The following is a 26,854-nucleotide window of genomic DNA, read 5'->3' as shown; positions in this document are numbered from 1 at the left end:
AAAGGTATTTTTCGGGTTTTTAAAAGATTTCGGCATATTGATATGCACAAACACACTTTGGACCAACTACTGTGCCATGAATGGTTGTTGTACTTTTCTTGAAAACATCTGCATTTCTGGGACAAACACCAAAATACCCATCTGCACACATCACATTCACTACAACAGAAGTGCATTTTGTCCTTTGGTTCAGAACATGATGGCAAAAATTTCTTCAGAGTGTCCCTGGGAATGAATTCAGACATGTATGCTTACTACTATGTGATGACAGGGCATGGTTAGGAGCCCTTTCACAGATCGAGCATCGGGGCAGATTTTTAACCTCAAGTTTAACTCACTGCAGTGGGGGTCACTTCCTGCATTCAACAGAGAGTCCTCCAGGGATAATTCATTGACTGATGTGATGTGCGTGCAAGTATATTGCAACTGTCTTGCTGATAGCAGCCTCTACCATTTGAAATAATTATCCATCAGAGGATTTGTTTATAGTCCATCGGTGCAGTGGTCAAAGTCTTCAGGCAGCTAGACCCCGTGGATAGAAGCTCTTAGCCTTCTTGTTCCTGAGCCTTTTGGTAATCCTGTCATGTTCTGTTCCTTTTCCGACAACTAAAAGACCTAGAGACTTAAAAAGACAATGAATATGAACTTCTGAGGAATTTGTTAAGGTTGTTGGAGCTCCTGTTGTTGGACCTCCAGAGGAATTGGTTGGCCACTGTGGAAGACAGGATGCTGGACTAGATGAACTTCTGGTAGGGTTGCCAGCTCCTGGTTGGGAAATACCTGGAGATTTTGGGGGTGGAGCCTGAAGAGGGCAGGGTTTGGGGAGGGGAGGGACTTCAATGGGGTATAATGCTATAAACTACTCCTTCCAAAGTGGCCATTTTCTGCAGGTGTATTGACCTCTGTCACCTGGAGATCAGTTGTAATAACAGGAGTTCTTCAATCACCACCTGGAGGCTGGCAACCCTAACCACTGGTCTGATCCAGCAAGGCTCTTCTTATGTTCTTAAGGTCCAATGGGGTGGATCACACTGTAAATCTTTGACAATGAGGTCTTATCCATAGTCGTCATGTTGCCCAATCTCAATTTTTGTGGCTTCATAACAATAGCTATCTCTGATCAAACATTTAGGAGTCTGGGAGAAGAGCTAGCATTTATATGGGGATAATGAAAACTTCCTTTCCCACGTGCTTTACGGATTAGAGCCATGTGGCGTTAGACCAATGGTCCATCTGAGGACTTTCCCGCGTTCTCATGTTCCTCGCGTCTTTCCTGTTTCTTTGGAGTCCCCCCCCGCCCGGTTCTGCACATGTTTTGCTCCAAAGACCCGAAGTCGTCGGAGGGGTGACTGTGAGGGAAACAGCCGTGCGTAAGAGGCCTGCTGTGTTTCACTCTGAACTTGTCATTTCAGAAGATGGTGTTCATATGTTAATCCACTTTGTGGGATCTGGCCTCACTGCTGACCACAAGTCTCTGCTCATTGAGGTGACCCAGAGGGACTGTGAAGTCTTGGCCTCCAACCACAGCAGCGCTCTTTGCTGGATGAACTTATTGCCGGCAGGATTGCATAGAGTTACGATGTTGGTGAAACCCTATGGATTTGCGGCCAACGCAAGTAGAGGAGGTGACATCTTCCTCAGGATTATGCCCAGATTGACTGCCATTGAACCTCCGACGGCTTCTGAGATTGGTATGTGTGAATAAAGTGCTCCGGGTTTCATTTTCTGTAACTGCTTTCCTCTAGGGCAGGGGTCCTCCACCTTTTTCAGGCCGTGGGCACCTCTGGAATTCTGACACAGTATGGTGGGCGCAGCTGCAAAATGGCTGCTGCAGAAGGCGGAGCCAGCCGCAAAATGGCTGCCGCAGCTCATTTTCAGTCACATGGTGAAGATCCTTCTGCTGTGGTTGTAGCTGCTCTCCTAGTAATTTTTTTTTAAAATCTGCACAGCCAATCAAATTTCCAAAGACCAATCAGAAGCCTTGCTGGGCAAGAGCCCTACCTGGCCCTGCCCATTTTCTAGAAAGTCGTCTTGTTTGTGGGCTTCCTAGAGGCACCTGGTTGGCCACTGTGGGAACAGACTGCTGGACTTGATGGGCCTTGGTCTGATCCAGCAGGGCCTTTTTTATGTTCTTAAACACTTGGCAGGTGCTAGGAAAGCTGTCAGTGAGTGCCATAGTGATCATGTTGGGAATGAGGGTTGCCAGGTCCCCCCTCACCACCAGTGGGGGATGGGGGGCAGGGTTAACAGATCCAGGTTGGGAAACTCCTGGAGATTTGGGGATGGAGCCTGGGGAGGACAGGGACCTCTGTGGGGGACAAGGCCATAGAGTCTACCCTCCAACACATCCATTTTCTCCCGGGGAAATGATCTCTGCAGTCTGGAAATGAGCTGTAATTCTGGGGGATTCCCAGATCCCACCTGGAGGCTGGCATCCCTATTGGCCGGCTCAGGAGTGGGGATCACATGCCAATAGAGATCAGTTCACCTGGAGAAAATGGCCGCTTTGGCATTTGGACGCTATGGCATTGAAGTCCCTCCCCAAACCACACCCTCCTCAGGCTCTGCCCGCAAAACCTCCCACTGGTGGCGAAGAGGGACCTGGCAACCCTATATAAACATGCCTGAGATAGGTTTTTCCTTAGGCATATATGGTTTAATATCATACATCTGACAAACCCCTGGCGGATTCTTAATATTTACCATAGTAATCTCATTCTTTTTGGATAAACTTCATTCTTGTTCATTAAAAACAACAACAAAACCATCTAGTTCCCAGCAGTTTACCTCATTATGAAAGCCCATGTGGTGTAGTAGCTAGAGTATCGGGCTACATTCTGGGAGACCCAGGTTCGAATCCCCACTCTCCCATGGAACTCAGTGGGTGACCTCATCCTGGTCGAGCACTCTCAGCCTAATCCCCCTCATAGAATTGTTGTTGCGAAGATAACAGGGAGAAGGGAGAGGATGTCATGTGTCATTTTGGGGTCTCCAATGTGGAGAAAACAGGTTATCAATGACATAAAATAAATACAGGTTGAGGATCCCTCATCTGGACTGCTTTGGACCAGAAGCGGTCTGTATTTCAGATCTTTCCGTATGTTGGAATATTTTGGCATTTTTGCATATACATAATGAGACGTCTTGGGGATGGGACCCAAATTCATTTATGTTTTATATACACTTTAAACACATAGCCTGAATGTAATGCTAAACAATATTTTTAATCATTTTGTGTACATTGAACCATCAGAAAGCAAAGGTGTAACTATCTCACCAGAATACCTGTATCAGCTGTTAAACAAGAGGAACAACAAACTAACAACTGCAGGCTTTCAGTCTCCACCTACGATGCAGTGTACACTGTATTTTTTTTAATTTTTTTTAGGTGAGAGAAAACATTGAAAAAGCAAGCAGCACAGATCTGACTGCGTGCTTGCTCAAAGGGTCCAGTTTTTGGATCAGTCCAGACATGGGATGTCCGGATAAGGGACGCTCTACCTGTAAATAAATAACCCTTTGTTTACCATTTACCAGTCGGGGCTTGGGTAGGTTTATAACTTTTAACTGGGGACTCTGGTGCTGTGGGGGAGGCAGGAAATTGTGACAAGAGACAATTCTGTGGGGCGGTGTCTAGCTCAGGAAAACTCACACAGAGTCACCCCCTTTGTCTCCAATGGAGTTAGAAAGGTGTAACTCTAGGACTGCACTGTTAATAAATGCCTAGAAATTCCTGGAATAACTTGGCCAAATCCAATCTTTTTTTTTTTTTTAATAATGTAACCCCAACATTTTTTTCTCCCAGCTTCTTTTAAAGCCTTTCTTCAAAAGCTTTTTGACTATCCCCACAAGAGTTGGCAAACTGAGGTTCAGGATCACGGACATCTGTAAGCCAGAGGCGAAGATGCAGAAAAAGGACCCAGCGCTTTTCAAAAATGCTTTTTGATGTCTTACAACCTTTTCCTTCACAGCAGAGGCTCATATATTAATGACTTGGAGTTTCAAATGTCTGTTCTTATATACATGGTATAATTTGGTCATGGTTTTTTTTTTTTTTTTTACAGGTGGACTTCCAGTAACCCTCACGGGTTCAGGTTTTGATGGGATAAACTTGGTGGTATTTGGTTTTCAGCCTTGCCCAATTCATGCCAATGCCAGCAATGCAACGAGAATTGAATGCAGGCTTCCTCCACGAGTAAGAAACATCTCCACTCTTTGTTAATGAGGGAAGGGAGATCTGTTACCTTGTTATCCTGTATATTGTGGTTGTGTAGTTAAGGAGGCTAATCCTCTCCTGATAACTTAGGGCCAAACTAGATGATACTCGATCAGAATCTGCACTGGTTCTTATTTTTATTTCACAGCAGCAGCATGAGTATATCCAATTGGATTGGCGAAGTGGCAGTTAAATAATAGACTGCATATGTAACCAGGGTTGTCAGCTGTGGGTTAGGAAATACCTGGAGATTTTGGGGGCAGAACCTGAGGAGGATGGGGTTTGGAGAGGGGAGTGACTTCAGTGCCATAGCGTCCAATTGCCAAAGGGGACATTTTCTCCAGGGGAACTGATCTCTGTCGCCAGAAGATCAGTTGTAATGGCGGAAGATCTCCAGCCACCACCTGGAGGTTTGGAAATCAGCACAGTCAAAGTACAAAATTACAAAATTATTATTAGTGATTAGGACAAATTACAACAGGTGTTCTACAACAACCACAAATGCTATCTACTATGATACATATATACAAAATTCTCTCAATGTCAACCACACAGGTGTACACATATTCTCAATGCTATAGATGCAAATATGCAATTTTTCTTTATGGTGAGGTTGAAAAATCTAATTCAAGTAGGATATCCAATGAATGGATTGGACTTTGTATATATGTATCATAGTAGGATAGCATTTGTGGTTGTTGTATAACGCTTGTTGTAATTTGTCCTAATCACTAATAATAATTTTGTAATTTTGTACTTTGACTGTGCTGATTTCCAAGCCTACTAGGTACAGGCATAGTGATGCTCTTATCTGTTTAAACCACCTGGAGGTTGGCAACCCTATATGCAATTCAAATATTTCAGGACTCAAGAATGTTGTTTTCACTTGTAACGGTCTGCATATTTGTATTTCCTCTACAAGTCCATGATACTCTAGGTCAGGGCTCCCCAGCCTTTTTGAGCACCTGTGGGCACCTTTGGAATTCTGACACGGTGTGATGGGCGCAGCCACAAAATAGCTGCCCCAGGAGGTGAGCCAGCCACAAAATAGCTGCCCCAGCTTACCTTCAGTAGAGATCTGATCCAGCAGGATGGAAGTAATAGCGATATGACACTGTCTATATGAGGATGAGTTTACAAGAATATTATCTTGGAGAGCTGAAAAAGCCTAGCTCATTTTGAGCAATGCAAAACAGTTCTTGAATGAGGCCTCCAGGCCGTCCTCTTCTTTGAGGTTTTCTCCTTTGGAAAGACATTGTCTTCTGTAAACGTTACCTGGAAAGGAAAGGAAATATAAGCTTCAAGCCATATGGTCCACTGTATTTCTAGTCACCGTTTTCCTGTGATGCATTCTTTCCTCAAATCTCCTGCAAGAGATAGAGAAAATACTTTGTGTTAATCTGAAGACTTCAATATAATATAATTGTATGTTTGTTTATTACTATGTCTGAGAACATATGTAATTGTTGTGTATATTTTGTGGTTCTGGTACTATTTGATAGACATATATATTGCACTTTTCTGACGTCCTGTCTATTTTCATTGACTTTAGCACAATAGCATAAGGGTATTCCTGTTTTGTACCACAGTCCTAGTATGATGGCACCCACAAACATCACGTTGGGGACCCTGTACTAGATAATGGAGTATTTAATACAGTAACAAGAAGAGGTTTTATCAGCACGGGTCTTTGATTCTTGAAAGCATATTCAGCTTAATTGTTGCCATTCTGCAACGAATCATGAAATCCTCAATTATGCAAAATGGTTTGTTCAACAATCTAGTATAGTTAAGTTGGAGAAGATTTATGGGTAGAATCCAGTGCCAGGACTGTGCAAGGATCGCAGGTATTCCTGGGTTTGCTCTCCCCCCAGCAGTCCTTTGTGACCTCTGGGAAGTTTATCCTCCAGGTCACAGGCCAGGGCCCATATGGACTAGTAGCCACACGGGTTGGCAGACTGCTGTGAGGAGGGGGAAAGGGAAGGGAATGCTTCCTGCTTCTTCTGCCAGTGGGGCCAATTGGCGTATTATTGCACAATGTCCCTTTTTGCATATTTTCTGCTCTTTATTTCTAGAGAGGAGAAGCCCACATAGTCCATGTGATGCTGGTCAGTGAATATGGATCTACTCCCTTTGCCAGGGCGTTCACATATGATTCTTCACTAAACCCATTGATTACTTCACTGAGCAGAAATACGAGCAGCATAGCAGGTAAAAGAGAAATTCCACGTACGCATTGGTTTTTTTAAAAATTCTCCTTCCATCCTTTTCCTAATTTCCTAATGTTTTCCTCTGGAAAAGATTTGCTGTTTGCCCCCAACCCACAGAATGCAGACAGGAGACTCAAGCGGATGGGTTGAACGAGAGTTTTATTAATGGCTGGTCTTCAGCAAGGGCTTTTTATGCAGGGACGTTTCCCCGTGGTCACCTCCCACCAATTGCATCGGGGCTTCCTTTTGATTCTGCATGCCTTTTCCGCCCGTCAGAGGTCGCCTTGCTCTCCCAGTGCGTTTTGCCTGCATTTTCCATATTCTGGCTAAAACTGCATCCAGAAAACACATCCGATATGTTCCTTAAGGACTTTCGGAGTCCTTTAGCAGAGCTGATGGGAGCAGGGGAATCCAACACAGAAGATCAGCTTAGTAGCCGCTGCTATACTTCACTTGACAGTAAACTTCAGCTTCCATATCAAGGCAGAATCTCTCTGGTTATCAGACTCCGGGGCAAGTCCTTAGGATGGTTGTCAGCGTCAGAACTCACAGGCGTTTGCTGTTAAAAATGGAAAGATGGTCAAAAGGCTGTTATTTTATTTTATTTTAAGTTTTTTTATTTTCCAAACGAATATTACAAAACATACAAACCTATAAACATACAAGTCAAATTCTTACATTATAATGGAACTTACTCTTTAACTTTGATTCTATTACGCCTTCTTTGAATGTTATAATTGCATATTCAATGATGCATTTCTTACTTAAATTTTAACATTCTATTATTTTTGTCAGTTAACTATATAATCAAGGAATACTTTCAGTTTTTCATAAAAATCAGAGGTTGATCTATTATTCACTAAAGACATTAACTTAGTCATAGTTACATATTCTGCTACTTTATTTGCCCATTTAGTTACATCCGGGTAGACTTCTGCTTTCCATTATTTTATTTTATTTATTTGTTTAAGGGTTTTTATTCTGCTTTTTCTCCTTGGAAGGACCCAAAGGGGGTGGGGGTTGCCGTCAAGTCACAGCTGACTTATGGTGATCCCATAGGGTTTTCAAGGCTAGAGACGTTCGGAGGTGGTTTGCCATTGCCTGCCTCCACATCATTGGAGGTCTCCCTCCAAATACTTGCCAGGGTCGAGGCTGAGAGTAGGGTTGCCAAGCTCCAGGTACTAGCTGGAGATCTCCTGCTATTACAATGGATACCCAGCCGACAGAGATCATTTCACCTGGAGAAAATGGCTGCTTTGGCAACTGGGCTCTATGGCATTGAAGTCCCTCCCCTCTCCAAACCCCACCCTTCTCCAGCTCCGGCCGTAACCTCCCACCTGTGGGGAAGAGGGACCTGGCAACCCTTGCTGAGAGTGTGTGACTGGCCCAAGGTCACCCAGCAAGTTTCTATAGAGGAGTGGGGATTTGAACTGGGGTTTCCCACTACACCATACTTAGGGTTGCCAGGTCCTTCTTTGCCACCTGCGGGAGGTTTTTGGGATGGAGCTTGAGGAGGGTGAGGTTTGGGGAGGGGAGGGACTTCAATGCCATAGAGTCCAATTGCCAAAGCGGCCATTTCCTCCAGGGGAACTGATCTCTATCGGCTGGAGATCAGTTGTAATAGCAGGAGGTCTCCAGCTACTACCTGGGGGTTGGCAACCCTAACCATGCTGGCTCTCTCCAAAGGGGTTTACAAAAGAGGAAAAAAAAACCAAATGACAAAATCATCTCAACAAGAAAACACAAAAATCTGAGCTGGTCTGGGCCTGCCAGGGAGACTTGTGCAGATCCCAGGCTGTGAGCCAAGGGGGAAGAGCCCTTTGGCTCTTGCTCAAGGCCTTGTGCCTCTATCCCGTCCAGCTAAATACCTGCAAGTAGAGGAGACAAGCGAGCTGGTGAGTTCTTCTTCGCTTTCCTCTTCTGAACAAAGCTTTAGAACATGGCCACAGATGTGGGACAACCCTAGTAACAGAGAAGCATTGTCGAGGCATGGCAGCGCATAGGAATCTATGCTTGTGTCTGGATTTAATAGGGTTGTTTCTCTTGCTGCTACAGATTTAATTAACATCAAGGCATGCAAATTATTCTGTTTCCTTCTTTGCAGGAGGTCAGACACTCTTCATTGGTATATCACCATTTGCAAATTATACTGGGTTGGACGTGAAGGTAATGCTTCAGGAGTCTGTGGTAGAAATCCGGGAACAGACCCATCGTGGACTCGGCGTAGTGCTGCCTTCCTTGACACGTGGACTGTACAACCTTTCCATCTTCCTTAACAACATCCCATTAGGCGCTAAAGGGTAAGAGAATGCAACTGTCTTGAATTGTGAATTGAATGGAGCTCCCCAGGGAAGTCCATGCCTTGCGGGATCTTCCAGCATTCCGTAGGGCATTTAAGGCTGCTTTGTGTCATGGGCCTAGGGTTGCCAACCTCCAGATAGTAGCTGGAGATCTCCTGCTATTACAACTGATCTCCAGCCAATAAAGATCAGTTCCCCTGGAGGTTGGCAACCCTATATGGGGACAGCCAGCTCTCTGAATTGCACCTTAAGTTCATGTCCCAGAATAGGAAGGGCCCAAGATGATATGGGATTTTCTGTGTGATAAAATGCAGACAGTTGATAAGCATGGGATTTATTTTCCAGGGTGGAGCCGTTCATCCAGTATGTTACAGACGTCTTCGGAATGGAACCGTGTTGCAGTTCCTTGCTTGGTACGTAGCACCAATATGTCTGTACACGTCATAGGATACTAAACGATCACCGATAAGTCTCTTTTTCCTGATACAGAAATTTGTCCAGTTACCTATATGTGAATTTTTGTAAATCAGGGGTCACCAATATGGTGCTAGGGTTGCCAACCTCCAGCTGGAAGTCTCCTGCTATTACAACTGATCTCTAGCCGATAGAGATCAGTTCACATGGAGAAAATGGCCGCTTTGGGAATTGGACTCTGTGGCATTGACGTCCCTCTCCTCCCCAGACACTGCCCCCAAAATCTCTCGCTGATGGCGAAGAGAGACCTGGCAACCCTATGTGGTACCCATGGGCATCCGGGTGCCCTCCTTTGCTCTGATGGAAGGAATCTTTAGAAAATGGGTGACTGTAGCAAGCAGGTTACGTTTTGTTAGCTGCCGACAGAACAGATCTTGTGAAAGAGTTCAGCAGGTCCTATGAAATCTAGTCCCTCCTTACTCCCCATCCATGCCTCCCATGTTTTGGCCATGGCGAACATTAATGTTCTGTGGATGGAAACTTGGTTCAGACTAAGAGGAAGTTGAAGTCTAAATCAGAGGTCCTCGATGTGGTGCCTGTGCGGAACCATGGTGCCCACCAACACCTTTCCTGGTGCCTGCCAAGTATTTTTAGAAAGTGGGCTGGGCCAAGTGGGCCTTTTGACCAGCAAGCATGTGTGGTGGTTAAGAGTGGTGGTTTGGAGCGGTGGACTCTAACCTGGAGAACCTTGATTCCCCACTCCTCCACATGAGCGGCGGAGGCTAATCTGGTGAACTGGATTCGTTTCCCCACTCCTCCGCATGAAGCCAGCTGGGTGACCTTGGGCTAGTAACACTCTCTCAGCCCTACCTACCTCACAGGGTGTCTGTTGTGGGGATGGGGAAAGGAAGGTGAGTGTAAGCCGGTTTGATTCTCCCTTAAGTGGTAGAGAAGGTCAGCATATAAAAACCAACTCCTCCTCCTCCTCCTCTTCTTCTTGTTGGATTCTGATTGGCCATTGGAGATTTGATTGGCTTTGCAGATTTTTAAAAACGTGGCTTTGGCAGCAGCTGCCACCACAGCACAAGGATCTTCACTGTGTGTCTGAAGGCAAGCTGTAGCAGCCATTTTGTGGCTGTGGCAGCCATTTTGTGGCTTGTGTCCACCAAACTGTTTCAGAATTTCAAAGGTGCCCTTTTCGTAAAAGATTGGGTATCTCTGGTCTAAATGATATCTTTCTATTTTGATGAGATTTAATTATACTGCATCATCATTTTGTTATCCTAGGTGGAACGCCCCTCACAATCTCTGGCACAGGCTTCACCAGCAACCGAGATATGGTCTCCATCTTCGTGGGCTCACAGCCCTGTCCTGTTACCTACCTGAATGAAAAGAAGATTGTGTGCCATACTCCGCCGGCTACTCAGCTGACCAATGCCACCGTACAAGACCTTTCGGTGCATGTGCAGGTGTTTATTGGCAACAGATCATCTGCGGACCTGCCTGTCTTGATTGTCTCCAATTTTACCTTTCTTTACAAAATGTCTTTGATTCTCAACGTTGTCGATGTTGAAATAGAAATGGTGAATGATACCCTGGGGCTGAAAATAGAGGCAGACAACGTGACTGATTTGGTGGCTCTCCTTGGGGATGTGGAATGTGAGCTCAAGGCAGAGCAAGCCAATGATTCTACAGTGGGCGCTCAATGCTCCTTACCGCTAAATATTTTCGAGCCGGGATGGTACCCCATCAGAATTCTCCAGAAGCAGATGGGTTATGCCAACATATCGGCTGTGAGGCAGCACTTTATGGTTGCCCCACTGATAAAGACTGTTTCCCCATCTCATGGTTCAATTTGTGGTGGTCAGTTGCTCACTATATCTGGCCAAAATTTAAAATCTCAGACTAATTTGTCTCGGGTGAATCTGGCCGGCAATTTCACCTGTGAGATCCAGAGCTCCAATGATAACATTATCAGGTGTGCTCTCTTGCGGAGTGATCTTCTCATGGACTACAGGCAGTTCTGCAATGGATCTCAAGACCTTGGTTTTATGGTGACCGTCAACGGGATTGACAGTCATTGCCTGGAAGACTGTTCGTTCTACCTTCTCGAAAATCTGACCTTCGTTATTGATGCTGTGACTGTGGAATTCAATGAGATGTCAATTCGTTTGCTCGTCAGAGGTCAGAGTTCAGCTTGGACAATGGAAGAAACCTCAATAGAGGTGGACGGTCATCTCCCTTGCAATATCACTTTTTGGAATGAAACCAGCGTTGAGTGCTGGATAGACACCCTCGTTGCAGGTGAACACATTGTTTCTGTACAGCACACAAGGTGGGGACAGGCTTGCCTTCGTCGGAAAGGCTCCAATATCTTCAGAGTAGACCCCCGTGTGCTCCAGTTTTACCCTCAGAATTTTAGCATCAATGGCGGAGGACTGCTTACACTGGAGGGCATAGCGTTAAAAGGAAGGAACGAGACCTCCATTATCATAGAAAACCATCACTGTTTCCTTACCGATGCCTCGTGGTGGTCTGTTCGGTGCCTTGTCCCTTCAGGTCACGGAATCATCGGTGTGAGGCTCTACGTCGATGACATCTTGTATTTCGTTGGCGAAATAAACTACAGCGAAGATTCCACTCCGGTTTTCCTTTTCCTTCTACCTGCTGCGAACCCCTTTCTGACAATAACCGTGTCACGGATCAGGCGGACAGAAGACATGTATGTTTTTATCGGAGGGGCTGCCTGCACCAACGTCACTGGAAATGATAGAACTTTGCGCTGCATAGTTCCTTGGCTTCCTGCTGGGGTCTATAATGTGACAGGCGGGGATGTCCTCCGAGGCGGAGCTTCCTCAAGCTTGATGTTCACTTCTCTCTTGACCATTACATCTGTGGACAGCAACCATGGTAAGTGCACAGGCTGCTCCGAATAGCTGAATTGCCTTTCCTTCCTTATTGGAGCTCGTTGTGTGGGAAGCAGCCACAGGAGAGTGGTGGTTACCTCACTCCTGCCAAGTACAAACTGGACATATGCAACTGGTGTAAAAGTGGGAGCAGAGATGTTAGGCCTCTCCGATACAAAACCTGTATTGGGTGGACTGACCAGGCTAGCTAGATATCGTCAGATCTTGGAAGCTAAGCAGGGTCGGTCCTGGCTAGTACTTGGATGGGAAACAACCAAGGAAGTCCAGGGTTGTTACATAGAGGCAGGCAGTGGCAAACCGCCTCATCTCATGCTCTGTTCTGGATGGCCCAGGCTAGCCCAATCACGTCAGTTCTCAGAAACTAAGCAGGGTTGGTCCTGGTTAGCACTTGGATGGGAGACCACCAAGGAAGTCCAGGGCTGTTATGCAGAGGCAGGCAAAACCACCGCTGTTAGTCTCTTGCTTCGAAAACCCTACAGGGGTTTGGCTGCAGCTCGATGGCATTTTCTACCACCATTCCTGTAGTGACTGTCAGATTCCTTGTTACCTCTGCTGTTAGGCTTTTTATCCCGGTAAGCCTATGGTTTGGCCACAAACATAGGGTGGCCGTTTAAGTGGGCGGCACATGAAGGAGCTTCCTGCTGCGTTGCACCCCAGCAACCAACCCCATCAAACAAGGGGGCATGTGGTCCCTTAGGAAGAGGTGCCAGCGCCCACACCTGCTGTCTTGCCCACTACCACTAATAAATCTTCTAAAAGTTCTAAGTCATTAAGGCTGGCACCAATGGCTGAGAGGCTATGAGGAAAGGAGAGACAGCGAAAAAACCACACTGCTCTCTCCTTAATTAGTTCTAAAATAGAAAAGTGAGGGAGCTGATTAATACCTTAAACTACCTAAATAAAACATAAAAGAAATAATAATATGAGAAATACAAACGAAAAGAAAAAGAGTTAAGTTAGAAAGATACTAAAAATGCCACATTCCCTACATAACTCATACAGAAGAAATATAGAAGAAATACAAAGAAATACAAAGAGGGGATAAATACAATAAATAATATAAAAGAAATTAAACTAAACAACTGGACTCCAAAGGCAGTCATTCAAAGAAAAGAAAACAAGCCTGCAGTTTATATCAAGCAGGAAAAATTAACCAAAGCAAATTGAGATGAAAAACTAGAAAATAAAACTGCTTAATGGAGCACGAGCTGAAAGCGACTTGTCAAGCTAGCACCGGAAGCCGGAAATCCCCAGTGTTCTTCCCCACTGATGAGAGCTGCCTTCAGGGTTCAGGGTGGGACTTGCAGAGTGGGAAAAAAGCAGAAGCAGAAATACCAAGGGTCACGTGTCCCAGACGCCCTGATTTCCAGTCTGATTTGGCAAACCATTGCTCTCTGCCTGATCCTCCTGCTAGTGGATCTGGCCCTCATCCCAGCAGGGGAAAAAAGCTGGGTGTTTCGGTAAGTGGGGCCACCCATGACTGATGCGTACCGTAAACTTGGTAGGGCGAGAGCACTGCCATGCGCTGTTGACAGTACGCCGGTGGGCTCGGCTTACGAGAAATGCATCGTCATGAAGATGTTAATCATCGGCAACCCTCCAAGATTTACTATCGTTTTTCCTTAGTGATAAAACATGCTCTGTTGCAGTAAATGAGAAACATTTTCTGCTTCGGCAGCTTTCTGAGCCCATCCTGATCACACTGTTTCCAGCCACAGGAGGGGTGCCAATCTCCAGCTAGGGCCTGGAGATCTCCCGGGATTACAACTGATCTCCAGGGGACAACAATCAGTTCCCTTGGAGAAAATGATTCCTTTGGAGGGCAGACTATATGGCATTGTACCCTGCTGAGATCCCTGCCCTCCCCGGGCTCCATCCCCAAATCTTCAGGTATTTCCCCGGCCAAGGCAGCAAACCCTGTGCCACAGACATACGGTGTATTCTCAGCTTCAGAATCCTATGACTGGCCTTGAAATCAGTCCGCAGATGGTGGACTCTGATCTGGAGAACCGGGCTTGATTCCCCACTCCTCCACATGAGTGGCAGATGCTCATCTGGTGAACCAGGTTGGTTTCCCCTCTCCTACACCTGAGGCCAGCTGGGTGACCTTGGGCTAGTCACAGTTCTCTTAGAGCTTTCTCAGCCTCACCTACCTCACTGGGTATCTGTTGTGGGAGGGCAAGGGAAGGTGATTGTAAGCCAGTTTGATTCTTCCTTAAGTGGTAGAGAAAGTTGGCATATAAAAACCAACTCTTCTTATTCTTCAAGCCCCACAACCTGTCCTATCACCCCCTCCCCCTCTCTCTGAGAGCCAGTGTGGTGTAGAGGTTAAAAGTGGCGGACTCTAATCTGGTGAACCGGGTTTGTTTCCTCACTCCTCCCCATGAAGGTGACCTTGGGCCTTTCACAGCTCTCTCCAAACTTTCTCCGCCCCACCTACCTCACACAAGGTGCCTGTTGTGGGGAGGGAAGGGGATTGTAAGCTGCTTTGAGACTCCTTAAAGGTAGATAAAAGCAGGGTATAAAAATCAATTCTTCTTCTTCTTCTCCTCCTCCTCCTCCTCCTCCTCCTCCTCCTCCTCCTCTCGCTTCCGCTTTTGAGTACTCGGCCTCTCTATAACAGTAAAGAGTCAGTAAAACCCCATTGCATTTAACTGTTTAATGAAGGGCATTGCAGGACTTCAGAGCTCATTAATAGGGATATATTGTGCAGGCTCCGAGCTCTGGAGGCACCGAACGAAATCCTCTTAAGAACTAATGGGGTATTAATCACTGCCTTGTAGCCTCCACAGTGTTTTCGTAAGCCACTCAAAGATTCATGCATTTGTTGGAACGATCTACAAAGGAGTCACTCTAGGGTTGCCAGCTCTGGGTTGAGAGATTTCTGGAGATTTTGGGGGCACAGCCTGAGGAGAGCAGGGTTTGGGGAAGGACCTCAGTGGGGCATAAGGCCATGGAATCCACCCTCCAAAGCCGTCTTTTGTCTCCAAGGGAACTGATCTTTGTAGCCTGGAGATCAGTTGAAATTCTGGGAGATCTCCCAGCCCCACTGTGCTCAATTTGCAGGTCATGGGCCTTCAAATCCTTACAAATGTATTGTTTTTGGGAGGTCACAGGTCACAGGGATGGCCAGTACTTTCCACATTACAGCCCATCCCTGAAGGGGATAAAATCCTTAAAATTCATAAAAGCTTCCTCTTTATTGGGTATTTTCCACTGGTTTGCTCAACTGGCGCATAATTGGCTAACAAAATTCCCACGCCAGCCTCTTGCATAGCTCTATCTTCAGCTAATTTCCCCAAATAAAGGAGACCCTCTGTGCTTGGCGTAACAGATTTGGTGGAGAATTTTTGGGCAAACCCTGTTTCATGAGAATGTGTGGTTGCAAACATGTGTTCTCAATGAAACAGACGCCTAGGGACCCAGCCAGTGGAAGAGCTCAATAACAAAACCCCAAAAGTGTGTCTGCATATGTTTCAGAGTGTGCTTGTGCTCAGAGCAAATCTATCAGGGGGGAATCTGTCCCTTTGGCATCTTTGCCTTTTTCTGTTGTTTGCCAGTGTAGGCACTGTAGAAATTGTGGGTTGGGTTCCTCTGTTAGGACTAGGGACCCTTGGTTAGGGCTAAAATCTTTAAAATACCTGCCACCAGGTTCCTTTTAAATAGTGTAGAATTTGCCCAGTGGAAGCCTGCTTAGTAAATAAAAGCAGGAGTCCATTTAGCCTGCCAGAGAGCCAAGAGCATTTTAGGCCAGCGAGCCTCAGTAGTTTTCTAAAAGCAGACCCAGCTATAGGCTGTAGGTGCCCCCTTTTAGTGCCAGCCAAGAGCTGAGAGTGCAGATAGTCTTTTCAGGACTGGGTAAAGTAAATAGCCCCAAGCCCTGCCAAGACTTCAGTGCCAGAGTGGCCAGTCTTTTCAAAAGTGGGAGGAAAAATTCCCCGCTTTTGCCGAGACTTTGCAGTTTTGGTGAGGCTCCCCCAGAGAGAGAAAAAGTCTTATCGGAGTCCAGGGAGGTGAACTTCCCCATGTGTCCTCTGAGACAGCACTGCAAGTTAATAGTCTTATCAGAGGAGGCACAAGTGCCCGACCCTCTGCCGAGACCTTTGAGAAAGTCTTGCCAAGACGCAGGAGAAACAATCCTAGAGGTTTTGGTGAAGCTCCGCAGTGAGTGAGTAACTTCAATTTCCATCTAAGATGCTTGAAAGGGAGCTGCAGTAATCTCTCCTTTGAGCCAAAAGGACCCTGGGTTGACACCCAGAGAAAAAGAGTGCTTGCAAAAGTATTAAAATTTGGAATTGTAGTGACTGTAGCCCAGTTTTAATCCCTGAACCTCCTTCCATGTTGAGCTGCTAACCTACAGCCAGCGATTTAAAAATCCAAGGAGCCCTGATTGACTCACCCCCCTCTCCTTTGTTGTGAAACAGGGCAACACTGTGCCCCCCTCGCCACTTTGAAATACCCGCAGGTGGCATTTTCATCCAAAGGGTTCAGTTCAGGCTCAACCCCCCCTCCCTTTTTTCTCCATTGAGAAACATTTTGTCTTGCCTTACAAGAATCAGCCAGAGCGATCCCACCTTTCCCTGAGCTATAGTTTACCATGGCACATTGACATTGAACAGTGACCCCAGCCAAAGCAAACTAAAGAGATGGCTGCCAAAGTTGGGTCAGTCCCGTGGTGGTCTTTCAGGGCACAGTATTGGCAAAAGCGACCCTGTTAGATCCCAGGAAAACAGTGCCTTCAATAAGCATTGTGAAACTTCCCAACCTAAGTGCCAGGAGATGTTTGATAAATCAGAGGAGATCAAGTGTGAAAATGAGAGACTAAAATTAGTAGAAAGTGAACTAGTAAAGGATAGGAGTGAGTTGTCTCATGCTCTCCTTGAAACACAAAAAGAATTAAATCAGGTACAAGGAGCAATGGTGGCTGTTCCTCCATAATTGAACACATGAACATATGGAGCTGCCTTATACTGAACGAGACCCTTGGTCCATCAAAGTCAGTATTGCCTACTCCAGGGTCTCAGGGAGGGGTCTTTCACATCACCTACTTGCCTGGTTCCTTTAATTGGAGATGCCGGGGATTGAACCTGGGACCTTCTGCATGCCAAGCAAGTGCTCTACCACTGAGCTATGGCCTCTAGAAACCATTGCTTCAGAGGGTAGCCATGTTGGTTTGCAGAAGAACAGCTGGATTCAAGTCCCGTATCACCTTAGAGGCCAACAGGATTTTCAAGATACAAGCTTTCGAGAGTCAAACCGGTATGTAACTAAGGGAACTTCTTTGACCCCAGAAATCTTGTCGGTCTCTAAGGTGCTCCTGGACTCGCATCTAGCTGTTCCAGGAGAGATGGATTTTGATAGTGAAATCGTGGCACTCATTCAACTAATTGGTGATTCTCTGGGGTTCCCCCCTTTTCTTTTCAGGCTGTCTTGATGGTGGGAAAGTGCATATTCGTGGGACTGGATTTTCTCCAGGGAATACCTCGGTCACCATCTGTGGCGCTCCCTGCAAAATACTGGATGGTGTCACCATGACGGATCTGAGCTGCTTAGCCCAGCCCTTGAACGGTGGGTACATTTACTAAATATGATTGAGATTTGTTTATGGGGCAAGGATAGGTTTCCCAGGTCCCTCTTCACCACAGGTAGGAGGTTTTTGGGGTAGAGCCTAAGGAGGGCAGGGCAGGGCTTGGAGAGGGGAGGGACGTCAATGCCATAGAGTCCAATTGCCAAAGTGGCCATTTTCTCCAGGGGAACTGATCTCTATTGGCTGGAGATCAGTTGAAATAGCAGGAGATCTCCAGCTACTACCTGGAGGTTAGCAATCCTAGGCAAGGAATGAGACTCGAAGGGTCGAAACTTATCTTCTTGTTTCCTACTGTTCCGGTCAGCCAAGTATGAAGCCTTCCTCCAGCCTCTGTGGAGCCTCTTTCTTCTGCCCCTGGGGTTGGAGGAATGCTTCAGAGTTAACTATGTTGGAGGGGCAGGAAACAAGCCATTGGAGGTTGCCTTGCCGTCTTTTCAACTGCTCACAGTTCACCATTGTGAGGTACTAAACTGTGAACCTGGAATCCTTAGAGGCTTCGTGGGGCTTTTGCTTCCCAACTTGTTGAGTTTACCCAGCCCAGTTGGCTAGAGCCCTGTGATTGTGATAAATGGAATCCAGTGATGGATCTGCCCATTTGTGGACATTAAGCTATTGTAGATATCACTCTGTCGGAATTGTTTGCCTCTTAGTGAGAGCCAGCATGGTGTAGTGGTTAAGAGCGGTGGTTTGGAGTGGTGGACTCTAATCTGGAGAACTGGGTTTGATTCTCCAGTCCTCCACATGAGCGGTGGACTCTAATCTGATGAAACAGGTTGTTTTCCCCACTCCTCACGTGGAGCCTGCTGGGTGACATTGGGCCAGTCACAGCTCTGTTAGAGATCTCTCAGCCCCACCTACCTCACAGGGTGTCTGTGGTGGGGAGGGAAAGGGAAGGTTTGTAAGCTGGATTGAGTCTCCCTTAAATGGTAGAGAAAGTTGGCATATAAAAACTAACTCTTCTTCCTCCTCCTCTTCTTATTCCTCTTCCTCATCTTCCTCTTCTTCTTCTTCCCCTTTTCCTCCTCCTCCTCCTCTTCCTCCTCCTCTTCCTCCTCCTCTTCTTCTTCCTCCTCTTCTTCATTGCTTGTTCGCTCAAGAAACTCCGAGGGTGAATGGTAGCAATGATGCAACAATAGCGCCATATCCAATGATGTGTAGATTCAGCCCAAGATCCCCCCCCCCTGAAAAATCTGAAAATGGGATATCTATATACATCTCCTCCAAAATAAGGGGCACAAATATAGCTCTAAAATCGATGAACTTGCAAATAAATCATTCTGCGTATGGGTATCTTTTATGTACATTTAAATGAATCTGCTTACTCCACACAAACACACATGAACACATGAAGCTGCCTTATACTGAATCAGTCCGTCAAAGTCAGTATTGTCTACTCAGACCGACAGCGGCTCTCCAGGGCCTCAGGTAGAGGTCTTTCACATCACCTACTTGCCTAGTCCCTTTAACTAGAGATGCCGGGGACCGAACCCAGGACCTTCTGCATGCCAAGCAGAGGCTCTACTACTGAGCCACAGCCCCCCCCATCAAACATCAAACGTTTATCATGTCTTGTTTTCACTAATGTGGGTTCTTAAACCTTGAAAATATTTTTTGGGATGGTAAATGTGTGTGTGTTAAGTGTCCTCAAGTCGCTTCCAACTCATGGCAACCCTATGAATCAATGTCCTCCAAAACGTCCTATCTTTAGTAGCCTTGCTCAGGTCTTGCAAACTGAGGGCTGTGTCTTCCTTTCTAGAGTCAATCCATCTCTTATTGGGTCTTCCTCTTTTCCTGCTGCCTTCAACTTTTCCTAGCATGATTGTCTTTTCCAATGACTCTGGTCTTCTTGTAATGTGACCAAAGTATGACAGCCTCAGTTTGGTCATTTTAGCTTCTACGGTCAGTTCAGGCTTGATTTGATCTACGCTTGGAATACATTTGGGAAAATGACATGATGTTGGAAGGGAGAGGCTCCATGCTCTAAATACTTATTTGGAGGAAAAGCCAGTTGGTAAATTAAATAAACTACAATGACTGGATTCCGGACTACTGGATTTTTGAATTGATCATCGCATATTGGAGGGTGGTACTTTCCCCCCTCACTCCTTGGTAATACTTATGATTACCACTAGATAGCAGCAAATGAATGTCGGATTGTCTGGACAGGCTTAGTCTTTCAGTCCCCCTAGTTTGGAAAATTGTATTGGATTATGTGGCTCTGACTCAGCGTGCAGAAAGAGAACATCTTTCTCTCTCTGAAACTGTGCCAGTTGCTTTACTTAGCTGAGGAATTGGCTTCTGTTTCTGTTGGAAGGGAGAACATACAGAGCTTGAGCTATTCCTCTCAAGGAAATAGTACGTTGGAGGATGAAGTAACAGCAGACAGCAACTTCAACTTGGTGTGTGTGTGTGTTCAGCATTGAGTTTAGGGTTGCCAGGTCCCTCTTCACCACCAGCGGGAGATTTTTGGGGCGGAGCCTATGGAGGGCGGGGTTTGGGGAGGGGAGGGACTTCAATGCCATAGAGTTCAATTGCCAAAGCGACCATTTTTCTCCAGGTGATCTGTTCTCTATCGGCTGGAGATCAGATGAATTAGCAGGAGATCTCCTGCTACTACCTGGCAGTTAGTACAGGAGCGAGAAGCTTGTAAACAAAAGGGCAAAAGTGATTTTATAAGCTACTAAACTAGTAGCTTATAAAATCACTTTTGCACTTTTGTTTACAAGCTTCTCACTCCTGTACTAATTTCCCAATCAATTGATACCAGTACAGTGGTGCCTATTTTCTCCCCACTACCTGGCAGTTGGCAACCCTAGTTGAGTTCCTTCTGCTGTATAGCAACATATCTGAGCCAGTCTAGGGTGAGGAACTGGAAGGAAGCGCTCATGACTCTATTCTAAGGGCTAAGTAAGGTAGCCATTCTATGCAACTGAGCGTCTCCCTGATGCTCTAAAACAGGAGTGCCAAACTCAATTGTTACGAGGGCCGGATATGACATAAATGTCACTTGGTCAGGCTGGGCCATTCCTCGCCAGCCCAGATTGAGAGTGTGAGGATGGGGGGCTGCCTCAGCTGGCTCATGGGCTGGATAAGAGCTCTCAAGGGGCCGGATCCATACACTGGGCCTTAAGTTTGACACCCCTCCTCTAAAAGGATTGTACAGATTTCTGGTAGGCTGTTGCAGCAGATTTCTGCATAGTACGAGCACAAAGCCCCTGGGTTCCAAATTATAGACTTTAGCAGGAGGATATCTTCTTTCCTTCTCAGGTGGGGTAACCTACAGGTGGGGGGGTGGGGGGTGGAATGGCATTTTGGACTTCTGCTGTTCTATGGTGCACCCCCTTGCAAATGGCCCAAAGGAGTACTGCAGCCTTCAGACTAGCAAGATCAGTGGGCCAAAAACAGACCCAGTTTGGCCCTACAGAGCTAGGAAATCTGGCCTGCCTTCTTAACTGGAAGGCATCATTGCATGCTCGGCAGCTACAGAGCGCCTGGAAGTGGTGCCTCGGCATATACTTTTTAATCTTTATTTTTTCAATAAAACACCTTTCATTATACAACTGCCCATTTCTTTAAGAGTTTTCGCCAGGATTAATTTTGGGATACATAGGGTACAGCTTACAATCAGAATCCCTTCCTCTCCCCACAACAGGCACAACAGGCACCTTGTGAGGTAGGTGGGGCTGAGAGAGTTCGGAGAGAACTGTGACTAACCCAAAGTCACCCAGAAGGCTTCATGTGCAGGAGTGGGGGAAGCAAACCCAGTCCACTGCTGTAAACGTCTACACCACGCTGGCTCTCTTTAAATGCCCTTGTGTCTTTGGTAAAAGCAAAACACACAGAAATGTAGTAGGCAAAGCTTTTCCTCCCATTTCTGTATGTCTGGCTTCTTTTCTAAAGATGTAGGACAGGGGACACCCTAAAAGGAGGGCAACTCCTAGAATTGCATGAGCAGATGAGCCAGATTCAAGTTCTGTATCACCTAAGAGACCAACAAGATTTTCGGGATATAAGCTTTCGAGAGTCAAAGCTCCATTCATCAGGTATGACTCTCGAAAGCTAATACCCCGAAAATCGTTTTGGTCTCCAAGGTGCTACTGGATTTGAATCTAACTCTTTTCCTATTGGGAGGGGCTGTGGCTGAGTGGCAGAGCCTCTGCTTGGCATGCAGAAGGTCCCAGGTTCAATCCCCAGCATCTCCACTTAAAGGGACTAGGTGAGTAGGTGATGTGAAAGACCCCTGCCTGAGACCCTGGAGAGCCGCTGTCGGTCTGAGTCTGATGGACCAAGGGTCTGATTCAGTATAAGGCAGCTTCATGTGTTCATATGTGTACTGCAGACCAACACTGCTATCCTCTAACGTTATCTTCACGAGTAGATGACTTTCCTTTTGACCTCCCCCTTCCACAGTGTCTTTAGCCATTCTCTGTGGCTTGACGTGGTCTTTGGAGGAGAGGAGTGATTGCCCAACACCAGTGACGACTTTGATCCAGTGTGACATCCGCATCGCGGCAAATGCTTCTGTGGTAAAAGCAGCCACGCCTTACCTATACTTGTGCGGCGACTCGGCGTGTTCCTCTGACCGGGCAGCCGTCGACTCCTCCCTTGGCCTTTTCACCGGCCTCTTCATCAGGTTAGACTTCGCTCTTCTGCCTAACAGCACTCTGCTCCTGACGACTGTTTATTTAGGAAGTGTTTCCGTTTGGTAGGAACAGGACCCATACTGGGGGAAATAAACACGTCGCAGGATTTCTGTTTGCGAAGCTGGCGATAGCAGTGTGTTTTGGCCTGCAGAGAGAGAGAGAGAGAGAGAGAGAGAGAGAGAGAGAGAGAGAGAGAGAGAGAGATCTGTTCAATTGAATGTGAAATCCATTCATTGCAGCTATCAAAGCATCTCCCCCTCTGTCTTTTTAAGTATTATTTGAGTCTGAGAGACATCACAAGATCCATCTAATAAACAGCCCATTTTGTTCCTTCTTAGATCCCCCCCCCCATATTTATCTTCTGATCCACAGCAACATCTGGTGAGTGCCAACGGGGGAAAAAAGATTGCAGATTATGAAAAACAGAAGAATGTGCTTTCCCCCCCCTCACACACACACATTCTTCACTACTTTTGAATCTGAAGCGAGAGCTGAAGTGATATCTAGCAAGTCTACATTTGTGTTTACTCAAGTTGTGTTCAGGGTTGGTGTCCCTGCTGGTTTACCCTCCCCCTCTCTCCCCATGTCACTGACCCACAGGAATTGATCGACACCAATGACTTCAGAAAAGATCCTGAAGTGTAAGGATGTGTCACTGGCTACCAAGGTTAAGTTCATTCATGCCATTGTATTCCCTATTACTATGTATGGGTGTGAAAGCTGCACAGTGAAGAAAGTTGATAGGAAGAAAGTAGATTCCTTTGAAATGTGGTGTTGGAGGAGAGGGTTACGGATACCCTGGACTGCCAAAAAACTAATAAAAAAAAAATCAGTGGGTTATAGCTCAAATCAAGCCTGAAGTGACCCTAGAAGCTAAATGGACTAAACTGAGGCTGTAATATTTTGGTCACATTATGAGAAGACAGGACTCACTGGAAAAGACAGTCATGCTAGGAAAAGTTGAGGACAGCAGGAAAAGAGGAAGACCCAACAAGAGATGGATTGACTCAATAAAGCAGACCACGGTTCTCAATTTGCAAGACCTGAGCAAGGGTGTCAAAGATAGGACTTTTTGGAGGACTTTGATTCATAGGGTCACCATGAGTCGGAAGAGACTTGAGGGCACTTAACACACACACAGCTTTGAATTATATTTTTATCCTTGTTAGCTTTTTTTTTTTTTTTTTTTTTTGCTTGACCTTCTAGGTACTTAATTCTGTTTATAGGGTTAAATTTTGTGTCCCTCCCCCTTTGAACTAGCTGGAGATCTCCTGCTATTACAACTGATCCCCAGCTGACAGAGATCAGTTCCCCTGGAGAAAATGGGCGCTTTGGCAATTGGACTCTACAGTATTGAAGTCCCTCCCTTCCCCAAACCCCGCCCTCCTCAGGCTCCATCCCAAAAACCTCCCACCGGTGGCAAAGAGGGACCTGGCAACCCTACCCCTCTGGCAGAAGTTGTGTCTGTAAAAGTTGTTTCATCGTTCCCCCATACAAGGAAAAAACTTCCCCTGCTTAGCAGTGATGTGTTGGGAAATTCCTGGAGATTTGGAGGGGTGGAACCTGGGGAAGGTGGGATTTGGGAAAGGAGGGACCTCTCTGGGATATAATGAAATAGAGTCCACATTCCAAAGCAGCCATTTTTTTCTCCAGGGGCACTGATCTCTGTCACCTGGAGATCAGTTGTATTCCCTGGAGATGTCCAGGTAGGGTTGCCAGCTTCAGGTTGAGATGCGCCTGGAGATTTGGGGGTGGAGCCTGGGGAGGACAGGGACCACAGTGGGGTATGATGCCATAGAGTCCACCTTCCAAAGCATCCATTTTCTCCAGGGAAACTGGTCTCTGCAGTCATAGAATCATAGAGTTGGAAGGGAGCACTAGTCCAACCCCCTGCACAATCCAGGAAATTAACACCTACCTCCCCCCCACACACCCAGTGACCCCTACTTCATTCTTCCTAATGTCTAGACGGAAACTCTTTTGATTTAATTTCAATCCGTTGGTTCTGGTCCGACCTTCCAGGGAAACAGGAAACAACTCGGCACCCTTCAAGTACTTGAAGATGGTTATCATATCACCTCTCAGTCTTCGGGCTAAACATACCCAGCTCCTTCAACCTTTCCTCATAGGACTTGGTCTCCAGACCCCTCACCATCTTCGTTGCCCTCCTCTGGACACGTTCTAGCCTGCCTGCATCTTTCTTAAATTGCGGTGCCCCAAATTGAACACAATACACTAGGTGAGGTCTCTGGAGATAATTCCAGGGGGGTCCCCAGGTTGCACCTGGACGCTGGCATCCCTATCTCCAGGCAACCCTGCACCTGCTGTATTTGTGCTGCGAAGGAAACAGGAGGCCTGGTAGGAAAACAAAAGTTAGCAAACCTCCGATGCTGCAGGGAGGGTTTTTTTTTTTTTTTGCTGTGAACGTTTGGAATAGAAACAAAATAAAAAATCCAATTCCTCGCTTAAGCATCAGTCAGCTGAAGAATAGTCAAGATGGCTGAAAGGAAGGCAAAAGTGTTGTCCCGAGAAGTGAGGAAATGGATATTATAATTTTAGGAGTTCCCCACCCAAGTGAGCAGATGTCAGTACCCAGGTCTAATTAAGAATTCCCCTTTCCTATTACAATTCCGATTACTTTTCCCCACCCCGTCTCCTGCTTCCCAATGCGAGGAGAAGAGATTTCGGCGGGGGGGTGGGTGGGGAGAGGAAAGGGCCTGTTAAACTAACTGGCACATATATCGAATCTGCTTAGCCCGGGCTGTTAAGTAACTTTAATTAATTTACTAAGTTAATGTTCCAGCGCTTGCAAGAAAGCATCATTGCTATCAGCTGGGTAGCAGGAATTGGAAAGCCCTAAATGAGCTCATTTTTTCACAGTTGGAATTAGGGACCAGTTAGCCAGTTGTGTGGTTTTTCCAATTTCTGCGCCTGCCCTGAGGGACTCGCGAGTTGTTCATTCCCCGGGATTAAGTGTGAGTAAGAGAGGGAAGAGAAGCAAGGGTCGGATGCCATCTTTCGACTCAAGCAGTGTCTGTTTCCTCTAGTTGCCTGTTCGTTCCTGGAACAGAAGCTGCACACATGCACGCATATATATATATATATATATATATATATATATATATATATATATATATATATATATATATATATATATATATATTTCAAGAGGCAGACAGAACCGCATCGCTGAGAAATATTTCCTGTGTATATTTTTGGTCGGGAGGGCTTACAGATGTGGGGAGGGTGGTGCATGGAGGGTAGAGAAGAGGGCAAAACAAATACACAATAAAAGAAGGGAAACAAAATTACAGAAATTTGCAAAGTTTGACAAATGGTGGCCGGGAGTTGCCACGAGCTAATGGCTTGCGATGATTAATAAGAGTAAAAATAATTGCATTTCATTAAGATTGATGACACCCCATTTAACCTCCCTTCTCGTTCCAGCCCTAAAGTGGAAAGAGATGAAGTTCTCATCTATAATAGCTCCTGTAACATTACCATGGAAACTGAGGCAGAGATGGAGTGTGAGGGGTCTAATCAGCCAATTACCGCCAAGATTACTGAGATATGGAAAAAACGGGGCCCGGACACTCAGGTATAATCAAATCTCTTTTATAGACTGATTCAAACAGCTTAAAATTAAATTTGTAATATTGTGTACATTTAAAGGAGGGAAAAAAAACAATTTAGGCCGGGCAGAGGCAATATATAATATTAAATGCTCTCCAACTTTGAATAGCAGTTTTTTTTTAAATGTCAGCAGGGGAACTAATGGTTAATCATATGGTTTGTTTATCAGATACTGACAAGGCTTCCCCTGTTCCTTTTAAGGGCCTCCATATCTTGCTGTTATCTATTTATTTTTTGCAAACTTCTTTCTTCTTACAAATGCAAAATCTCTTCCTAACTGGATATGTCGCCTCCTCACTCTGTTGCTCCAATCAGAGATCCTGATCCTATATATTTTGAACAGCAGCCGTTGCTTTTAGTTCTGCAATCCATTTGAAACTAGGGTTGCCAGGTCCCTTTTTCCAACCGTTGGGAGGTTTTTGGGGTGGAGCCTGAGGAGGGCGGGGTTTGGGGAGGGGAGGGACTTCAATGCCATAGAGTCCAATGGCCAAAGCGGCCATTATCTCCAGGTGAACTGATCTCTATCAGCTGGAGATCAGTTGTAATAGCAGGAGACCTCCAGCTACTACCTGGAAGTTGGCAATCCTATTTGAAACAGGGTGGTAACAAGAACCACCTTTTTATGGCCATGTGAGGTAGATAAGAACATAAGAACTGCCCTGCTGGATCAGACCAGGGGTCCATCTAGTCCAGCATCCTGTCTCACACACAGCGGGCAACCAGTTTCTCTGGAGGTCCAACGACAGGGCACAGAGGCTGAGGTCTTCCTCTGATGTTGCTTCCTGGCACTGGTATTCAGTGGTTTACTGCCTCTGAATATGGAGGGTTCTCTGTAGCTACTGATAGACCTCTCCTGCATGAATCTGTCAAATCCCCTTTTAAAGCCATCTGACTTTTAAGCAGTTGCTGGTCATTTATGCAGGG

At 46.0% G+C, this 26,854-nt stretch overlaps 1 protein-coding gene across 1 annotated transcript in view; it reads left to right on the top strand.

The window, feature by feature from the left end:
* Positions 1-26,854, top strand: part of PKHD1 (PKHD1 ciliary IPT domain containing fibrocystin/polyductin) — a 195,801-nt gene that overhangs the window by 42,683 nt on the left and 126,264 nt on the right. The window contains exons 23-31 of the mRNA XM_056856811.1: positions 1,416-1,691; positions 4,065-4,195; positions 6,292-6,427; positions 8,531-8,726; positions 9,072-9,139; positions 10,428-12,050; positions 17,492-17,635; positions 22,065-22,287; positions 25,745-25,895. Of these exons, the coding sequence (XP_056712789.1) occupies positions 1,416-1,691; positions 4,065-4,195; positions 6,292-6,427; positions 8,531-8,726; positions 9,072-9,139; positions 10,428-12,050; positions 17,492-17,635; positions 22,065-22,287; positions 25,745-25,895 (2,948 nt within the window). The remainder of the gene's footprint in view (positions 1-1,415; positions 1,692-4,064; positions 4,196-6,291; positions 6,428-8,530; positions 8,727-9,071; positions 9,140-10,427; positions 12,051-17,491; positions 17,636-22,064; positions 22,288-25,744; positions 25,896-26,854) is intronic.

This window comes from Euleptes europaea, chromosome 10 (genome assembly GCF_029931775.1).
Source record: "Euleptes europaea isolate rEulEur1 chromosome 10, rEulEur1.hap1, whole genome shotgun sequence".
Lineage (NCBI taxonomy): Eukaryota > Metazoa > Chordata > Lepidosauria > Squamata > Sphaerodactylidae > Euleptes > Euleptes europaea.
The sequence above is the reverse complement of the archived record's forward strand: the minus strand, read 5'-3'. Positions and strand labels throughout refer to the sequence as shown.